This window comes from Dromaius novaehollandiae, chromosome W, assembly GCF_036370855.1.
Source record: "Dromaius novaehollandiae isolate bDroNov1 chromosome W, bDroNov1.hap1, whole genome shotgun sequence".
Taxonomy (NCBI): Eukaryota; Metazoa; Chordata; class Aves; order Casuariiformes; family Dromaiidae; genus Dromaius; species Dromaius novaehollandiae.
The window spans coordinates 51,756,402-51,775,260 of record NC_088130.1 but is presented as its reverse complement, the minus strand read 5'-3'; the positions used below and the strand labels follow the sequence as shown (position 1 = coordinate 51,775,260).

The 18,859-nt window shown below is 39.5% G+C and overlaps 1 protein-coding gene across 5 annotated transcripts in view; it reads right to left on the bottom strand.

Annotated features, from left to right (window-relative positions):
- The window catches only part of LOC112995748 (ADP-ribosylation factor-like protein 15), a 232,426-nt gene that overhangs the window by 175,798 nt on the left and 37,769 nt on the right, over window positions 1–18,859 (bottom strand). The window contains exon 1 of one of the 5 annotated variants that reach the window (XM_064500776.1): window positions 8,851–9,103. The exons of the other annotated variants lie outside the window; for them this stretch is intronic. Coding sequence (XP_064356846.1) covers window positions 8,851–8,859 — 9 coding nt within the window. The 5' untranslated portion in view covers window positions 8,860–9,103. Of the gene's footprint in view, window positions 1–8,850; window positions 9,104–18,859 lie in introns of those variants that run through there. 5 annotated transcript variants of the gene reach the window in all.

Here is an 18,859-nt window from a genome sequence, read left to right as displayed (position 1 = left end):
TTACTCCCTTTGCCATTCTCAAAATATCCTTAGTACAGGGAAACATTTTCAAAACATGCTCTGGCATGTCCAACCCCAAAGATCACTACTGCAATTCGGCCACTTGAAATTTACACCACCTCTTTTTTGCACCCTCAGATGATGCATGTTTATCTTAATTTAAACTTTCCCCAGCACTCCAGCTTAGCAACTGTACACAAAATACTGATGCCCTAAAAAACATTTGGCTCATTTTAAATATCCCCTTCTCAAAATCATCTCTCCTCTGGTCAGCCATCAGTGGTTCTTATATTGCATAGTAGCTATGACCTCTACATTTGAGGTGGCACGATCAAAGGAGCCCTGGCCAGACTTGGAAAAACATTTCCACTGAGAATGGACATACTGCCTGTCAAAAGGTTATTCCCACTGCGTATAGGGAGCAGCTCATATTACTCCAGTGTAACATGAAAGTGCAAAATCTAGCCGTAGTAATCCACATACATGTTTTTCTTTCCAAAAAGGGCATATGGGAGACACTGACTGGAACAGAACATCCGTATTATCATTTGAAGGGAGGCGATGGAGGGAGGAGGGACAGCTTCCTTAATCAATCCAGCTGTAGGAATCAGACTCTATTAAAAAATACTTTAAAAATTCTGCCTCTTACTATGGCAGATACTTCTCTTCAGTTGCTTTTCTCTCTCTTAGTTAAAAATTTATATATGCAAATATATATCTACATGTAGATAATCATATACATACACATGATCAGACTTTACATTCTGTGGAAGACAAAATAACTTTGGAGGCGTAAATCTTAATGTCAATGACAGGAAGGCTTTGGTGAACCATTACCATAAATCTGACAAACGCTAATTTGATGGGTGGCTGTATCTGTCTGCTGCAAGACCAGTCTAGACAGTCTATTGAGAAATCCTAAAACACAACTGTTTGTTCCCTGTAACACCATCTGGATATGGCAATAAGAGCCGACCCAGTGCCATTCACACATGGATCAAAGCACATGCTAATGCCATCATGAAGTCATACACATAAAAAATTCAATCTGAGAACTCTATGCAATTTTCCTAAGTCCTCAGTGAAGAAACCTCAGACTTAGCGCAACTCAAGCTAAGTGCATGAAGAGGGGGAGAGGGTAGAAAAAAAGAACAGAATATTTAATGAGCTTGGCCTTCCAGAGGAATGTTAGGCCACCCATTGTATTGGAAAAGGCTCATGTCACACTTCAGTCATGGCACCCATCAGGGTGCCCCTTTACAAAAATTGATCCGAGGGTTTTTGTAATTACCTGTTTCAAACTGAAAGAGGGCCCAGAAATACGAGAAGGTTTCCAAGGTGTAAACCTTACATTTTATCATTTAAGACAGAGCTGGCAGAATTTTCAATATTGCAGACAATATTGAAAACCCCTCTCTCATTAAACTGCACTGTGGCACTAGATCAAAGCACCAAGGGCCCCCTATTGAACTTCCATAAATATTACAAACATAAGAGCAAGTCTGGCTATGCAGAAACTAAAAGTGAAGCCAATTTTTCTTCTACCTCCAAAAAACAAAACGTGCCTTCTCATGATATAGCGTAAAGTGATACAAAAAGTACTAAATAGCTATACTGCAAACTTTAAGTTGACAAAACTTGATCTGCCCCTCCACCCCCCACACACGATAAAAAATTATTGATGTTTATCAGCATAGCTCACTTTAAAAAGCACCCTAGAAAATGTTGCTGAAGTACTGCCTTTCAAGAGATATTTCAGTTTTTATTTGATGTAATTCATTATGTAACAATTTCAACAACCTGCACAAGACATTTGGCTTTGTCATGAAATCAGCCTTTTTTTTTCTGTGAAATGTCTACTACTACAAAGCTTCCAGCAATTATATTGTTCCCAGCCTTTTGACCACTGAGACTGTATGCACTATTTCTCATTTAACTTTGTTTTCTTTGTTTTTATGATTCAGGTTGTAAAAGCAGGCTTTAGTATTTCTGGAAAAGCTTTATTATGAAGCCAGCTTGCTAATACTGAAGATGTCTTAAGACCGAGAGCAAAGGCAGGCTTTCAGGGCCATTCTGACACAAACTCTGTTTTGAAAATTGACAATTTAAAAGTCTTTCTTTAACCTGTTCAAAGCAATCTAAATATTCATGTAGAAAACATTTGGACAAGACCAGAGTTCTAGTTCTTTAAATAATTTTCTTTGTAAATTCAAAAATGACAACTTGAAAAATTCATTTCTGCCATCATGAGCAACTCAAACTGAGTGAAATAACTAGTAAAGCACTACATTTGGTACAGCAGTACCATAGGTACTAACTTTTATAATCTGATGCTAGTAATCTTTATGCTTACAGAAAAAAGAATATGCTAACATGAATAGCATGTCATCAACACTGCATCCCTAATGTTTCATTATATGGTCACTGTAGAAATATAAACTATAGTCTACCACAGAACCTGCAGAAACCTTGTAAGTCTACACACACACACACACACACACACACACACACAACCACAGTGATACTGAACTACTGAAACTGAATTTCCAAACATATAAATAGTTTAATAAATTCTTGCACTCTAACTTGAAAAGATATACTTGTAAGAGTACAGTTATGAAATTACAACAGTTAGATTCTGGTGCATCATCCAAACTTAAGTTTAAAAAAAAAAAAAAAAAAAAAAAAAAAGCACACTCTACACACTCACATTCCTCATGACACTCTAATTCAGTACTCCTGGGGAAATTTATAACTGTCTTAAAAAAACCTAAAGATCTAAGATCTTTACAAGGTCTTTAATAAAAACTTCAGGAGAGTAACTCTGCCCTCCCCCCAAAAACACAAGAAAGCTCATTTTTGCAATCAGATGACTCTTTCACAAAATAATGATCAATTAGTCTTTCCATTCAGAGTGTGCTCACGGATGAGCAGAAAAAAAAAAAAATCTCTACGACTTCCGGTACTAGAAAAGCCAAGAGGGACTGGCTCGGACTTAGGACTCAGAGATTGATAAACTATGAGTCATCAGGTTTTCAGAGTGCAGGGATGTTTCAATATGAGGAAAATGGGAAATTTACAGGAATGCACTGTGCATCACTAACCAGCAGTTGTTTCTGTAGAAACTAAGTAATTCCCCTTGAGAGAAAACAAAAGTAGATGGAAAAAGAAAAGTTAGGCATCTACACATCCCAGTGCCTTCTCATTACATTTGAAATAGCATTAAATGGTATCATACTAGCTTTATGCTCTTTTGTATCTAAATCACACACAAAATAGGTAACCAAACGATACATATGCACTGAGCACCTATTCATAAACAAACACCTATAACATTCCCCCTCCCCCAGTTCTGACATGGCTGGTTGTCTTCAGAGAACTGACCTAATTCTAAACAGAACAATATATAACCTAACTATGAATGTTTCAGCAGCAGACGTGTAACAAAGGGTATGTTGCACAGGATTTAAAACTTCTGTTAATCCAAGTCTGCGCCCTGCAATAGAACAGCACTGCCATCTACTGCTCACGGCACAGCAGGCACCTTTCGCAACCCGACCTCCTCTGGGGAGCCCAACCTAAAGTCAGCGCCGCTCCTCATCACCACACAAAAAAGCGCAGAATCAGACTGACCCTCAAGACGACAAATAGTCTCGGGAAAGGCACCTGCATCAGTAACCTTTTCTAGTAATTTTACAAAAAGAGAAATAAAAGGAAAGTTTGGGTTTTTTTATTAAACTTCTATGAAGTACAGAATTAAAGGGGAGCGCTAAAAGAGTTGCAACTGCCCCCACAAGCAGCTCTTCCAGCGGCGCGTGACAGCTGTGCAGTGCCCTCTTCTGCTTTCCCAACAACACAGCTGCACCCCCGTGCAAACACGCACATAGTCTCTTGGAACCGAAGCATTCCCATTTTTCAGTCCTTTGCCGACCATGGACAAGGCTGTACATCAGTAATAAAATTTGTTTGTATCCTGGAAAGCTATCAATTCTCATTCATCCATGCACAGACTTCACAGAGATACCAAATTACATACACAGTGCTGTAAATACAACAATCATTTAAATATTTTCAAATTTTATCACAGCAAATTTATTTCTACCGGAACTTACACATTTAAATCATAGCTCCATTTAAAAAAAGGCTGCAAACAAACTATGGATTAGCTAATAAAAAGATATTTCATTCAGCTGTTTAAAAAAAGCTGCCAACAACGTATTAATATGCCCATTTCATTTAAATCACAATCTTGATATGATTAAGAATTTAAAGAAGCACAAGAATTTGTGCAGTTGACTTTCTCATTGAAAGAAAAGCAGCTTGTAGGGATGAAAAAAAAGTGTTAAGTTTCACAGGTAATATTTGAGAATCCAATATGAAAAATGCTCTTCCAGTTAACAACAAATATGGACCCCCAGAAACCACTGACCTACAATTTAAAGAATAGGGATATGAAGTGTTTTGTTAATGGGTTATATTTCACACACTGTAATCATGTTCCTGAGACTACTAAAACATATGTAAATATGCTGAAGACAAACTGAACAACTTCATTAGGAAAATCAAAAAAGTTATCACTATTTCACACGGTACGAACAGCCATGTAGCTATTTCAATCATAAGGTAAATGCCATGTAATTATGGTACACAATTATTTACAGCTCACAAATTACATGGCAATAAAAGCAGGTTATCTGTTACCATATGTAGTGACTTGCAGTTGATTGTGATAGTTGGCAGATGTTGAAAACAACTTTAAATGGGTCAGAATAACTGTGTAATATCTATAATTACAATATGGTAAAGTTACACACACAGAGGGTTGGGGTGTTTTCCTCTATTCGGGTTCTTTTCAACAGATTCTATCAGAAGGTGACTGACCTTTCCAAAACCACAGGCACAGTTTACACCAGGAGCTCCGCAAATTTTGGGGGAAGAGGGGTAGGGAGGAATTGGAGTATGGGGGCCTTGGAACTTTTTAAATAAAATAATATGTTATCAAAACACAACTAAGATATCAAAATTTAATTTTGCATTGTTTAACAGAGCCAAAGATCACCAAAAGACTTGGCCCTCAAGCTTTATTCCATTTTTGATGTGTAGCTTCTCTGGCATGTTTCTCTCTCAACAATATCTTTAAGAAAGTGAAAAGCTCTCCCAAAAGACCACCTTTGCAGTCACTCTACCCATCTCGTTGAGAGAGAGTTGTTTAAAGAATGTTAGAATATCCTTGTTTTGCATAACCTGCAAAAGCAAGCTACAGCTTTATCTTCTACACTTGGCAGAGAAAAAGAAATACAGGTGATCTGGAATGTTGAAAAGGCCCAATTTTTATATAGTTCTGTTCAGAAAGTGCTGCCAAAATTAATCAACCTTTTTCCTAAGAAACAAAACTGAGAACAGATACTTAATCTACAAGTTACCAGACCATTAAATTCAGTCTGCAGAATGCATCAGGGATACAAAAATTAACTTTCAGGTACCAGATGCGATGTATACAAACTAGTATCTTTTTGTCTTACAAGCTACACTCACTTTTTGACTTAAAATCACCAAGGTACAAGAGACAAGGGCAAAGGCTATTTCTAAAGAGCCACTTTTCAAATCTCATTGTTAGAAAAACAATATTTGGGAACTGAAATCAAACATCTGATGATGTTTGTCTTTCTTCAAATAATATTTAAAAGGGAACTACCATCAGCTTTACAATACGGGATGGGATCCACCTACCCAAAGTCATCGAAGAATCAGAACCCTAAGAATGAGCTAGTTGTCTCGGGTGCCTTTTACAGCCAATGAGAGGAAACAGGCACTTCCAAAAATGAGATTCCTCTCATTCTGTAATAGACACCTAAGATAGGTCACAGGTCTAACTCTGTGTTTAAAGTTAGAGGAAATTAATCCCACCTGTACAGCCACTATAATGAAGAAATCGTTATCAACAGGATACTCATATTGAAGGTGAATTAGACCATTTCATTTTTCTTTGGCAAAAGATAATAATGCATTCATGGCAGTCTGACTAAAATCTTCCCTTTTCATTAAAAGGTATGAGCTGCCCCCTCAACATGAGTCTAGTTCTGACTGGGAATTAATACTGCAAAAGAATATTATAAGTAGCAAAAGAACAGAAAGAAGTGAATGACTAGAATTGTTAGACAAACAGTTTTTTTAAATGTATTCTCAGGAAAAAAAATAATTCCATTATTAGATGGAAATTGTAGGATTGCTGACAGTTATAAAGAAAAGCAAGGGGCAGACACACATCTGTGAGAAAAAGCAACTAACATGCATATTATGATGATGAAATAGCTTCCATTCCAACAGTAACTCAAGATGTTAAACAGCAGCTACTAATTGGACACTTTTACATCAGCAGAGCTGGATAACTTGTATCCAAGAATGTTGAAAGAGATAGCATAGGTACGCCCTGGACTAGTAATACTTATTTTCATTACATTGTGCAAAACTGGAACTGGAAAAGTTCAAAAGAACAGAAGAAGCAGATGCTACGTCAATATTTATAAAAGGTAAATCAGATGCCCTAAATAATTACAGGCCTTTCAGCTTGAAGTGGTGGGGAGGAGGAATTCTATGAAGTGATGCAGCATGAAGTAATCCTGATGCAGGATTTTGATTATGAGCAATTAAACTAAGTTAAACAATGAATGCCAGTCAACAGATCTGCACACACACGCACACACATGCCTTACTGTCTTTAATGAGTTAAACTGGGTTTTTAAAAAGGAAGTTTTTATGTAATATTCTCAGAAAGACTTCTGAAAGACATTCGGTTTTACACTGGAGGACATTTTGATTAGTCCATTAGAATAATCCAATGGCAACAACACACTCTTAAAACAGAATAAATGTATTTGATTTAGGGACTTCAGGATACAACTCCTAAGAAGGAATTTTCATTGAGTGATACTTTTCTAGTGTGATCCCACAGATCTGCCCATGCTGTTTGACATTTAACAGTACCAGTCCCAAAGATAGGGAGGGGTGAGAGAGATCCCAAGATCCACCTCCCTTCCCAAGATCATCACCAGCAGAAAGAAAAGACTGATAAATAAGGAAAAAGAGAGATCACCAATACATTACTAGCTTATTAGTAGCACAGCAGTATCATTTGGCATAGGAGCTCTTGGAAAAAGCAACAGAAAACAATCCTGTTTCAAGTGACTGGATGTGCACTGAGTTTCTTGAAAAAGAAGGCAGCAGAAAGCAAATCACATGCAATATCAAATATTCGGGCAGTTGATTAGATGGCCATCTCCTAGCCTCAATAAACTGAGCATAGATAAATGGCAGATAATACAAGAAACCCAAACGTACACACGTTTGCCTCCAGAAACAAAAAAAGAATGCTCTATTCTCTATCCTGGAAAACAGCGACTCTGAAAACGCTTTTCAGCTTGGTGGGTAAATTTTCACTCAACACGGTGAGGATCAGCCATAGGCTCAAAGGACTGGTGTCTCTTTTGGAGAATAGGGAATTACCAAGTTGGAAAAGAGAGGTTTTATGATGTCTGTAATTGACAGAAGTACAGTTCCTATTGCATTGCTGTTGTCTGTCCTGATATCCCCAAAGAACAGTGTTCAAATAAGTAGAAAAATAAAATCAAAGAGGCCATGGAAGAGTCACTAGAATGATCAAAAGATTAGAAAAAAGAATTTCTGACAATGCAAGGCTTGAGGATCTCATAATATTTACGTTATAAAAATAGACCACAGAAAACCATCCCCAAAACACAGAGAAGGGGATCAAAAAAGCAACAGGCATTCATTAAAGGAGAGGCAGTTAAACACTGGAATATCTTGCCCAGATTGCTGTGAATTTTCTACTACTGGAAATATTCAAATCATAATTTGACTTTTTCCCCCCTCTCCCCTAAAACATGTTTTGGTATAAGAAAACCTATGGATGCAATTATGGATGAAGATAGACAAGGTAATTAAAATCATACCTTCTGGATTTAAACCTATTATATATCCTGGTTGATCAATAAACATAGCTTTAGTAAAACTGACAGTAGGTAGCGGATGTCCTTGAGATGAGTATTTCCTCTTCTTAGTTCCGCAAGTGCCATTATGGGCTCTTCAACACACCTGAGTATTGGTAGATGCATGTACTATGCTGAAGCATCCCAGATATGTGAGATCAACTAACTCTTCAAAGCAGAAGTCACTCTAATTGTGACAACACAGGGTTCACTAAGTTACAATTGCCATAGGCTGAATTTGGCTCATTGTGCTTAAAGAAGTTCAGACACAGCCAACAGCACAAAATAAATGCAACTCCTCATTTATAATACAGAAGCCCAACCTTCTCAACGCTCAGAGAAATATCTCTTTCAGGACACCTGTGCATGCCAGGCATGGGAAGACATGCTGGGATCTCCTCTGGGACAAAGCAGCAGAGCTGCTTCCTGCCTATCTGGTCAAGGGGACTGCAAAACATGCAGAAGCCACAATCACTACTGCAGGGCAGAGAGCAGCACAACACCTTCCTCTCAATTCTGTTTCCCCTGCCAGCTCCACCTGTGGTGCCAGCAGCAGAAGCTGTTCAAGGAAAACACCTGCAGATCTCCTACCTTAAGCAAGATGCTTGCTACTTCTGCTACCACTTAGAGGCCACAGCACCTCCCTTTATCCCTGCAACTGAATGCAAGCAGGGAAGCATTTTGCTCTCCTACGCCCTGTCGGCCAAATGGGTAAGCCTGCCAGACAGACCACTGCCTACCACAAGGCAGGCCATACTGACTTCAGCATACTCATCTGGCTGTCCACTTCAGAAAGCTTTTTATAAGAAGATGAAGTTTTTGTTCCATGCTTGCTGTGCCTCACCATTTCCATAAAAAATGCATCCAGTTTTCTGTGGAAGAAAGACAGCCTTGCTTGCAGGCATCACTCCAAAAAACTTCAGATCCAAAAGTAGAGATGTGCTGTTCGCTTCTCATGTCAACAAATGTAAAGGTTCTCCAGGCTAATTTATGCTGCTGGTCACATGTATGCAATCCCTCTGATTTCAGCAGATTCAGCCAACTCTGTCTGGAATTCAATAAACTGTTCTGGGAGTGCCCAGAAAGGCACAGAGCTCCAGCATCACCATCACTGCAATCTGGGATGATTCTGTAGAGGTAACAGGACGGAAAAGCAATAATAGTGTTTTACTGAGTGAAGCAAGCAAAACCAACTCCAAACACACAGGGAGCAGATCTTTTATGTTAGAAAGTAGTATCTTTCACCTGTTTCATTTTCGGAATAGAAGTAACAAGCCATAAATTTTCTTGTTTAAATCAAAAATACTCTATGTATGCATGCAAACAGGTCTACAAAGTCTGCACTAACCTAAGTGTTACAAATGAAGTGATCTTTGTAGGTGACCATTATTGGGCAGCACTCTAGACAGTTTTTCTTCAGACCAATGCACTAGAGAAAGTTCACTTTGAATGTGATAAGGTTGAAAGGAAGGACAGTCACCAAGTTGCCATTCAAAAATAAGGCGAGTTGCTGCTGAGAACATGTTCCCTTTTCCCAGTTGAGAACTTATTACAGGGAAACCTCACAATTGAGCAAACAGTTCAGAGAAGAGGGCATATACACACCCACACCGGAACAGACACTCAATTGTTCAGCTAGTGAAGGCAAGCCTATTTCTCTAAAGCAATCCCTTCTCCTCTCAGGAGATAAATCTTATGCAAACAATACTTGCTAACAACCAAAACATAAGATGTCAACAGCTTTAGTTTGTTATGCTATTTAATATCAACTTTGTACCAGGCACTGTGTGAGAAGAAAAAAATATATTGAAAAATGCGCAAACTTGTTTGTAGTGTTATTAGGTCAAATTCAGGACAGTTTAGTTAGAAAAGTCTGGAACGATTCTGAACTACAGGAGGCCTTTGAGGGTCTTGGAGATGTTCTCATGGGTCAAAAAGGCATACAAACCCCACAAATCTTAAATGTGAGAGTATCTGAGGTTAAAGTGAGCCAATGTGGATAAAAAAGATCAAAACAACAAAACCCAAAATAGTATGAAACTCTCAGCAAGCCAAAACACAAACATTGTCAGCCCTCTCTATCATGTAGAGAAATGAAAAAGATCGGACTAGATGGACAATACTCTTGGAGAAAAGTTCCTCTGAAAATTCAGTTTGCATTAATACTTAAATAATTGTCAAAAGACTTTTTCCATAACAAAGCTTAAACATATCACCTAAAACAATTTATCATCAAGTTTAAGTAATCATATCTGAGACAGCAGCTTGCATGATAGAAGTTGCATGCTTTATACTGTTTTATTTGACTATTTAGGGAGTATTTAGCACACAGTCCCAGAGAATGTTCTTCAGTTCCCACACGTAAAAAACAATGCCAGTTTTGAGTGTGGCATTTGTCACTTGCCAATCTGAAAAGATAGACTAATTCATGATCTGAAGGGAAAAAAAAAAAAAAGAAAAAAAGAAAAAAAAAGAAAAAAGAAAAAAAAAAAGAAGAAGAAGAAGAAGAATAGTAATGCCCTGAAGTATAAACAACATATGAAAACAAAATTTGGCTTATTTTCCTTACAAAATTTGTGCCCTGATGACTGATTATAAAGGACTTCTAGATGATAGGTCAAGGCAAGGCTCTTTCTTTAAATATGAATGAACCCAAATGAAAACCCAAATGAAAAAAGAAAAGCCTATCAGAATTTTTCAGCAATTCATGTTGACTCAGGTGATGCAGAGTTTGGTTAACATCCTGATTTGGACCAGATGCTTCTAAGTCCAACATCAGTAGCGAATCAACTCCATATCAACAATGAAAATAACCTTTAACATATAGACAACAAGTTTTTCAAACTACTAGAAGCAACACACGAGCATTTACGTAGAAGCCTCATGAAGATCACTACACTTTGATACAAAAGTAAGAGCATAGAAGGTTTTAGGAGGAGCCTCTGGATAGTGAATATAACCTTATGGGAAAAGGCTTCTGTTGTGAAGGGTTCTAATAAATTTAGTTAAATGAAGGTTACCAGAAAAGCAAGGACAGATACAGAAGAGATTATCAAATCCTGTATCTCAATGAGATGTGAAAGAAAGCAAGATCTGAAACATCACTAATCTGTAAAAATGAAGAAAAGCAATGCTTTGGCTAGCACTACTGCTCACGTAAGCAATTCAGGAATCATGAGCAGCAAACTAACCCAATGACAAAGTGGCACGTTTTCTGGTCTTGGATCTTTAAATTAATTTAGCTCTAACATCAAAACCTTGCTAAGTTACAGTATCCTACCTTTTACATTTTGCTCTTTCTGAATTTTTTGGAACAGTCAGCAACCAAAAGGAGGTGGGAGAGAGGTGATAAGGGAACACATAGGGACAACACAGAAGAGGTAAGAAGTACAAGCAAATAAGGGTTGTGTAAATGCAACTTGATTTTGGGAAGTCAACTCTTGAACTGATTCACTCAGCAGCTGAATCAATTCTTTAAGGCCTTCATTGGAGGTTATTTTATAATCTCTCACAATAACTCTAAAAACTTTACTATTCACTTTCCTAGAAACAGAAGGATTTGTTATTCATTTTCCATTAGGAGCAGGACAAAAAAGATAATCAGAACAACTTCCTTTGTATTAGCTCCTTTTGCTATTTTCTACAAAAAACTGAGAACTACCATCACAATGTTTTATTTTCCATAAATCTTGAAAACAATACTTATTTGTTGAAATTCAGTACCATGTTGCAAAATAGGCTGAATGCAGCACTTAAGCCATGCTGCTACAAACAGAGCCAGGTGGTTCATCAGGGGCTGTATGGAATATATATAGCAAAAATAAAGGTCTGGGACCTTTTCCTTTATGGTACAGAACAAGGGCATGCATTAAGCTGACACTTTTTGAAATAAATTAGCTCAAAGGGATGCAGCAAAAGGTTTCCACGAGACAAGTAACAGCTCACTGCTGTTGAAACTGTAGGTGCATGCTGTACATTCCCACCCCCTCCATTTCATTAGCTTGTGGTGCTGATCTGATCACCCCACTGAGACCATTCAGTTCACTAAACCCTCAGAAAACTAGCCAAAGAGGAAAATTAGCCAGTTTGCTAAAGTGGCAGAGAACTAAACAGGTGATGGAGACTCAGAAGCTGACCACCACATCACACCACAGGCCCTCTCCCTGTGCCAAAGGCAAGGGAAGAAGGGACACAGCACGGACCAGGACACCCCCTTCAGCAGCCAAGTGGTTCTGTCAGTTCAGCTGTCCCGTGAAACTTTTTTTCTAACCATTGCCTCAATTTCGAGGTTTAAGCATTTATTCAAAATGTGACAGCTACCAGTAACAGTATGAACTAGGTATGTGTTTCAGTGAATCGACAAGGTTTCCAAGCTCCAGCCCAAAACTGCCTAGGCGTTACTATAATTCTCATTCCCCCCTTGTTTACCATTGAACTAAACTGTGTTGTAAAGAAATAAACACACTTAGAAAATCGGTTTTATTTAATTTTTCTCATTTACAGCCACTGTTGGATTGCAGTGCTGGTCTAATTTGTTTCAAATATATCTGGAGTGCTTCTTGTTTGTAGTGCTTGGCCCTCATCAGCACTACATTTTCACAAGCTTCACCCTACAAGGCCTAAAGTGATACAATTCAGAATTTGCCCCCTTTCCCTCCCCCCCAAGGACACAACTGCCTATCCAGAAGGGATTTACATTGGCTCTCTTTTCAAACCAGACAAATCTATCTTCCTGGTATGTCTTTTTCCGGAGTGCCTAATAGCTTAGTCATGATAATGGAAATGGCAGAAAGGCAAAAAGAAGTAAAGGTGTCACAGCCAACTTTTCCTTGCCTCAAAAATCTTGCACCTACTTCAAATAATTAGTTATGTAAAAACAGCCCTGCTTTGAGAAGTCAGCAACAACTTCATTCTTTCTGTAAATACTCTATAATCAGAAAAGAAAATACGGATAAGGATCCTTCTCCAAGGAAAACTGCACAATGAACTAGATAAGAAGCAGCTGTGAGAACAGTGAAAAACACTAGTTTCTTCAGGAAGCTAAAAAGGTGGCTTCTTCAAAAAACGCAGAGTTAATTTTCCACTCAACACATGGTCAGACAACAACAACAACCAAAAACAGTCACAGGATATTACAGAAGCCAGTAATTTGACAAGAATGAAACAGGTTCTAGGCATTTATATAGCAGCAAGCATATTCAGACAGCTCCAATGATAGGAAGAAAAAAAACCCAAAAGTGATAGCAACAAAAACAAGATGTTTAAAACAAAATTTTAATCATTAGTTATTACATAGAACCCTCATAAACAGGCAGATTATTCCACATCTATTCACTGCGGTACTTTTTGTGCCTTTACTGACTGTTTGAGATGATGCTCCCAGATGGATCACAGTTTCAAAGTACAGCAATTTTTACATTCTTATCATCTATGCAAGCACTACAGGTAATAAATGCTCTGCTACCCATTACTCACATGACACAGGCAGTCCTCTTTGGAAGAAGTCAAATTAAAAAATGCCAACCACAGCAAAACCAAGGCAAACAATATAGAGCTTAACAGCTGTACAGAGTTGCAAGGAAACAGCAAACGAGCACTGCAGAAGAAAACAGAGGATCGTCCCTAACATTCTCCTTCCTCCTCTTTCTCCTTGTTTTAACCAATGTAGCAGATTGCTTCTGGGTGTCACTTTCCCTGCAGAGCAACAGCACAGGAGAGGATGGCTCTTTCTTGGCTTCCCAAGTGGAAAAAAAAAAAAAAAAAATCACTTAAGAGTTTTGTGGACCTCTGGCAGAAATGTTGCCTCTGTCCTAGATCCTACGTCCCTTAGCCATGATGGTAGTAACAGTTAATTTCTCATTACAATCACATACCTCACATGCCTGGCTCAGGCAGCCACACACCCAAAACTTCCACTGTTCCAAAACTACATAATTTCCATTAGATACTATGTGAAACCATTTTAAGTGCCCTGTGTGAACTGTTCTGAGTTATCACACACTTTCTGCTAATTTGACAGCCACCAACCAGCCACCTCTAACCTCACAGCTTCTCTGTACTCTTTTGTCCTTGACTTATGAATCCCAGTTTCCAGACACATCTGCTCTCCCTTATCTACCTCATAAATGCCCCAATTCCTAATCTCTATTCCTTGTTCCTTCAAGCTTCCTCTATCTCAAGCCATACAGTCTCCCAGTAATTGCTCTGGAGGTCACAAGTCACCTGGCTCCTATCTTAACTTTCCATCTTACTGAAGGTAAGACAATGCTAGGGAAAATACGGAGGTGAAAAAAACAAAACAAAACAGCTCCCCCCCATTCCCCTCAGCTTCTAAAGTCCTTCAAAGTTCACCTTCCTGAACCTACACCAGTCTCATCCCTTTCCTTACGCTACAGCTCCTTTGCCTTACACTCCTCAATAGCAGGGATCTAAAACTCCAGTCATCCCAACTAGGAATGAGAGTTCCAAGTCTTAAACTGCAGCTTAAAATAAGGTCTGTCTGCAGACAATGTTTTCTTAATAACATGGCATTTAAGTCCTTCATTAAAACACTTATCCCCACCTAACTACAGCTTCAAATGTTTTCAGTCAGCAGTACAGCTGTACCTGGGCTGTACCTGCATAATCACATGTTTTGCCAGCATAAAAAGAAGCCTTAAGGTAAATCTAAACAGTAGTAACTAATTTGTAGGTGCTGAGTAAGCCAGTAAATTGTATCGTTGAACTAAAGAATAGAGGGGTTTTCCTCCTTTGTATTCTTTTTTTGATCGGTATAATATTTTAAATAGACCGCGTAAAGGCATTGAATAATTGACAAAGTTCAGACCTGACACCAGCTATTTCAAGCTAACTTTCACATTGCCTCAGTCCCCAAACAGAAGATTAAAGGCACCCTCTGGTGGCCTGCTTCAGAACGGCGCTCGCTCCGCAAGCCTGCAGCAGCAACCGGCAGCTCGCAAAGCCCAGCAAATGCATGCTCTGACCTGGAGCACAGAAAAATCATACAAGAGGAAGAAAGTCTGTCAGGAATAATACTATTTTAATCAATTCTTTTGTAAAAGCAACTTAATATAGATTTAATACTCTAGAAGTTCTGTCTGCATCTACTTTGTTCCCTTCTTGATATTCTTTTGGGAAGGGTGGGGAACTGAATAGGGCCATCACCTTAAGGAGGTACCTTTCCCCCCTCCATCCCCCGAACAAGAGCAATCCTGAATCCAGAGCAATTACTGAATGTACTTTTGTCCTTCTACCTGGTCTTTCAGACTTCTTTCACCTTTTCCAGAACAGGCTGACATGCCCCAGGATGAGCTTTGAAAAGAACACATCAAACTGATTATTCATAAGACATAGTAAATACAAAGTAACAGATTTGGTGAGGGTGGGGAGACACACTTTACAGGCATTTACAATAAAAAAAGGCTTTTGATTTTTATAGATTTAAAAATAACATCCTGAAAAATACATAAAATTGAGAAGATAATGTTTTGCAATCTCAGTGGTCGGCTACTGATGTGCAACTGACTTGCCATGGGAAGACTGAGAGCTGGTACCCGCACAAGGACCGCTTAGGAGATGAGCTTGCTGAATACTATTTAGACTTTTGGTGGAGCGTGCTCTGACAGCATACTTTATTTAATTAGCAAAATAACATTTTGCTAAATCAGATCTGAAGTAGTTTTCTAATACTGTTGTTTTCTAGCCCTTTCTAATTGAACAGAACTAGGACTAAAAATAACGTTCGTTACATGATGAACTCTAAAGCAGACTACAAAAACCAATTTAACCTAGCAGGATGCTCAAGGGAATTCAAGACAATCATACAAGCCTATACATCATATACACCAGAGGAAGTACTTTTCCCTCTATTAATGCAGGAAGGGCAAGTTTTAATAACATATCTGCTAAAAATTCTTTCCCAGTCTCTTGGGTCTTGCCTGTCAATACCAGACAACAACAAAGTTAGGACACAAATTAAAGGTTTCTTCCCAAGAAGAGAAAGAACCCCGGATGATCCAGTAACAACCTAGGCTTTCAGTTAGGATCCCTTGTTGTTGGGTTTAAATAAGTATCTGAACCTGTTACACACAAGTCATAGTTAGTGTTCTAGAATTTCTGGAACATTCTTTAATTTAAACTCTCTAAAATGCTGAAAGAATTTATGTGATGATCAGAAAACAAAGCTGAAATCTTAGTGTTTTAGAAAAAATTACTTTAAGTTTGCCTCTTCGCTACTCTTCAGTTTCTTCTGCTACCCTACAATCTTAAGATACTTAATGCTTTTACTAAAAAAAAAAAAAAAAAAAAAAAAACCAACACACCCACACAACCACACACACACACACACACACACACACACAAACTGTCCTCGCTCCTGTGCCAAGAACTCCCAAAAAACCAAAGATGACCCACAGACTGTACGCGAGGAGAACCACGAGCGGTGCATGAGGACAGAGTCAGGGATTACATGACAGACCTCAACCCCTACAAGTCGACAGGACCAGAGGGGCTGCACCCATGGGTGCTGGGCAAGCTGGCTGATCAAAACAACCATTGAAATGGGGAAAGGCCCTAATAACTGTAAAAAGGCAAATGTAGCACCCACTTTCAAAGGAAGGCCAAGACTTCAGTCCAAGGAACTACAGACCAGTCCACCTCACTTTGGTCCCTGTGAAAATCATGGACTGAGACTTCCGTAAGACCAGAAGCATTACAGTTCAGATGGGCGGACACCAAAATGGATAAAAACTGATTGGATGGTTGGGCTCAGAGGTAGTAGTTAATAGCTCATACTCTATCTGGAACCAGTAACAAAGCGAAGTAGTGCAAGGGCCTACCCTGTGACCTGTCCTGTTTAACATCTTTATCAAAGACCTGGATGGGTCACTCCTCAGGCTTGCAGGTGACGCTAGACTGGGGAGCAGGCAACGCACTCAAGAGCAGGGCTGCCATCCAGAAGGACCAGGGCAGGCTGGAGGAATGGGCCTTGTGCGCTTCAGCCCGGACCAATGCCAAGCCCCATCCCTGGGAAGGCAGAGCCTCTGGCAGCAGTCCCGGCTGGCCAGGGACTGCCTGGGAGCAGCTCTGTGGAAATGCCCTGGGGGACAGAAAGCTGCCCAGGAGCCAGCCGGGGCCCTGGCAGCCACAAAGGCCAGCAGCTTCCTGGGCTGTGTGAGCAGGGGCACAGCCAGGAGAAGGGAGAGAAGTGAGTCTCCCCCTTGACTCGGCACTTCTTAGGCCACACCTAGATACTGCATCCTCTGGTTTGGGGCTTCCCAATACAAGATAGACTCTCCCAAACCGGAGTGAGTCCAGTGAAGGGCCACCAGGATGCTCAGGGCTGGAGCACGTGAGGCTGAGGGATCAGGGCTGCTTCAGCCTGGAGAAGGAAAAGTTTGGGGGAACCTCAGAGCAGCCTTCTCACACCTACAAGGAGACCATTGAGAAGAGGGAGCCTGGCTCTGTGCAACAGTGGATGGCAGCAGGACAAGAGACAATTAGCATAGGTTGAAACCAGAGAGGTTCAGACTGGATATAAGGAAGCCTTTTTCCCCCGTAGTGGAGCAGGTTGCCCAGAGAGGCTGTGTGGTCTGTATCACTGAAGGTTTTTAAGACCCAGTTGGATAAAGCCTTGAGCTACGTGGTCCGACCTCTTAGCTGATGCTGCTTTCAGCAGGAGTTTGGACTAGAGATGTGCTCCCAACCTAAGATCCCTTTCAACCTGAAATGTCCTATGATTCTCTGAGTCTAAAATACAATCAAAAATTCAATGCAAAATTGAGTCTAGAGAGCTCCTCTCTAACCTTTCATTTACAGAAATCTTACATTAACTTAAATAGTTGACAAGATTTTACAATAAATCCAGTCTTTAAGCTGATGGTGTCTTTGCAAAGCCAGCATCATGGAAGAGAAACAAAAAAGTCTGAACAACTTAATTCAGATCCACAGGCTTGCATGCTATCATTTTCCATTGTGGGGGGGATATGGGAAGGAGGGACCTTCGTAAGTAGTATTGCACTGCCTGTTACACGTACTTATTAGAAGTATGAAGACAATTGTACGTCTCTCCAAACATATACAATAACAACCAAAGTCACATGTTGCAGAACTCAGTTCTGCTCCCCCTGAAGTCAGTGTAAAACACAAGTTCAAGAAAATCACAACTAGATAAAAAAATTCAAGTTTTTTTGATCTAAACCGAAATTTATTCCTTTAAATGTATGCAATTCCATAGATCACAGACTTTTAACACAGGTGGAGAATAAATAAAAAACCCTGCATTCATTTGTAACAGAGAAAACAGGAAGCAGATGTGCTGCTGGCATGCAGAGTGATAACAGAGCCCTCCCGTTAGCAAATGAACCTGCCAAAGCAGCAGTGAGAGGTACACCACAACTCTTAAATAACAGTGCAGGGCAAGTGAGAGTTTCCTCAAAGCACCCAACTCACTAGTAGAACAGTGATATTCGCTTTAAAAAAAGGTCTGCTGTGTGAAGTCCTTGTGCCAGGGATTAGCAGCAACGGAGGATTCTTATATAAGTAAACTGATTAAAACTCCAGTAGTGTGCATGAAGTCCTTTGGATGAAAATTGGCATATGAAATCGCCATTAATCCATCAATCTTCTTAAGAGGGATGGTAAGTTCAGAGAGAGTGCAGTCAGTTAACAAGCACACACTACAGCACAGTCAGATGAAGGGATGCAAGAAAGTTCATGGGATACTGAAAGGTCGGTAAAAGCTACAGGAGTCTCTCTCATATTTAAAGAGCAAGTAGAAGGGATTGCACAAATTCCAAGTAAGAATAACTCCAACCCAGCTTTTCCGTAACAAATGAGTCCAACAGTCTGAGGAA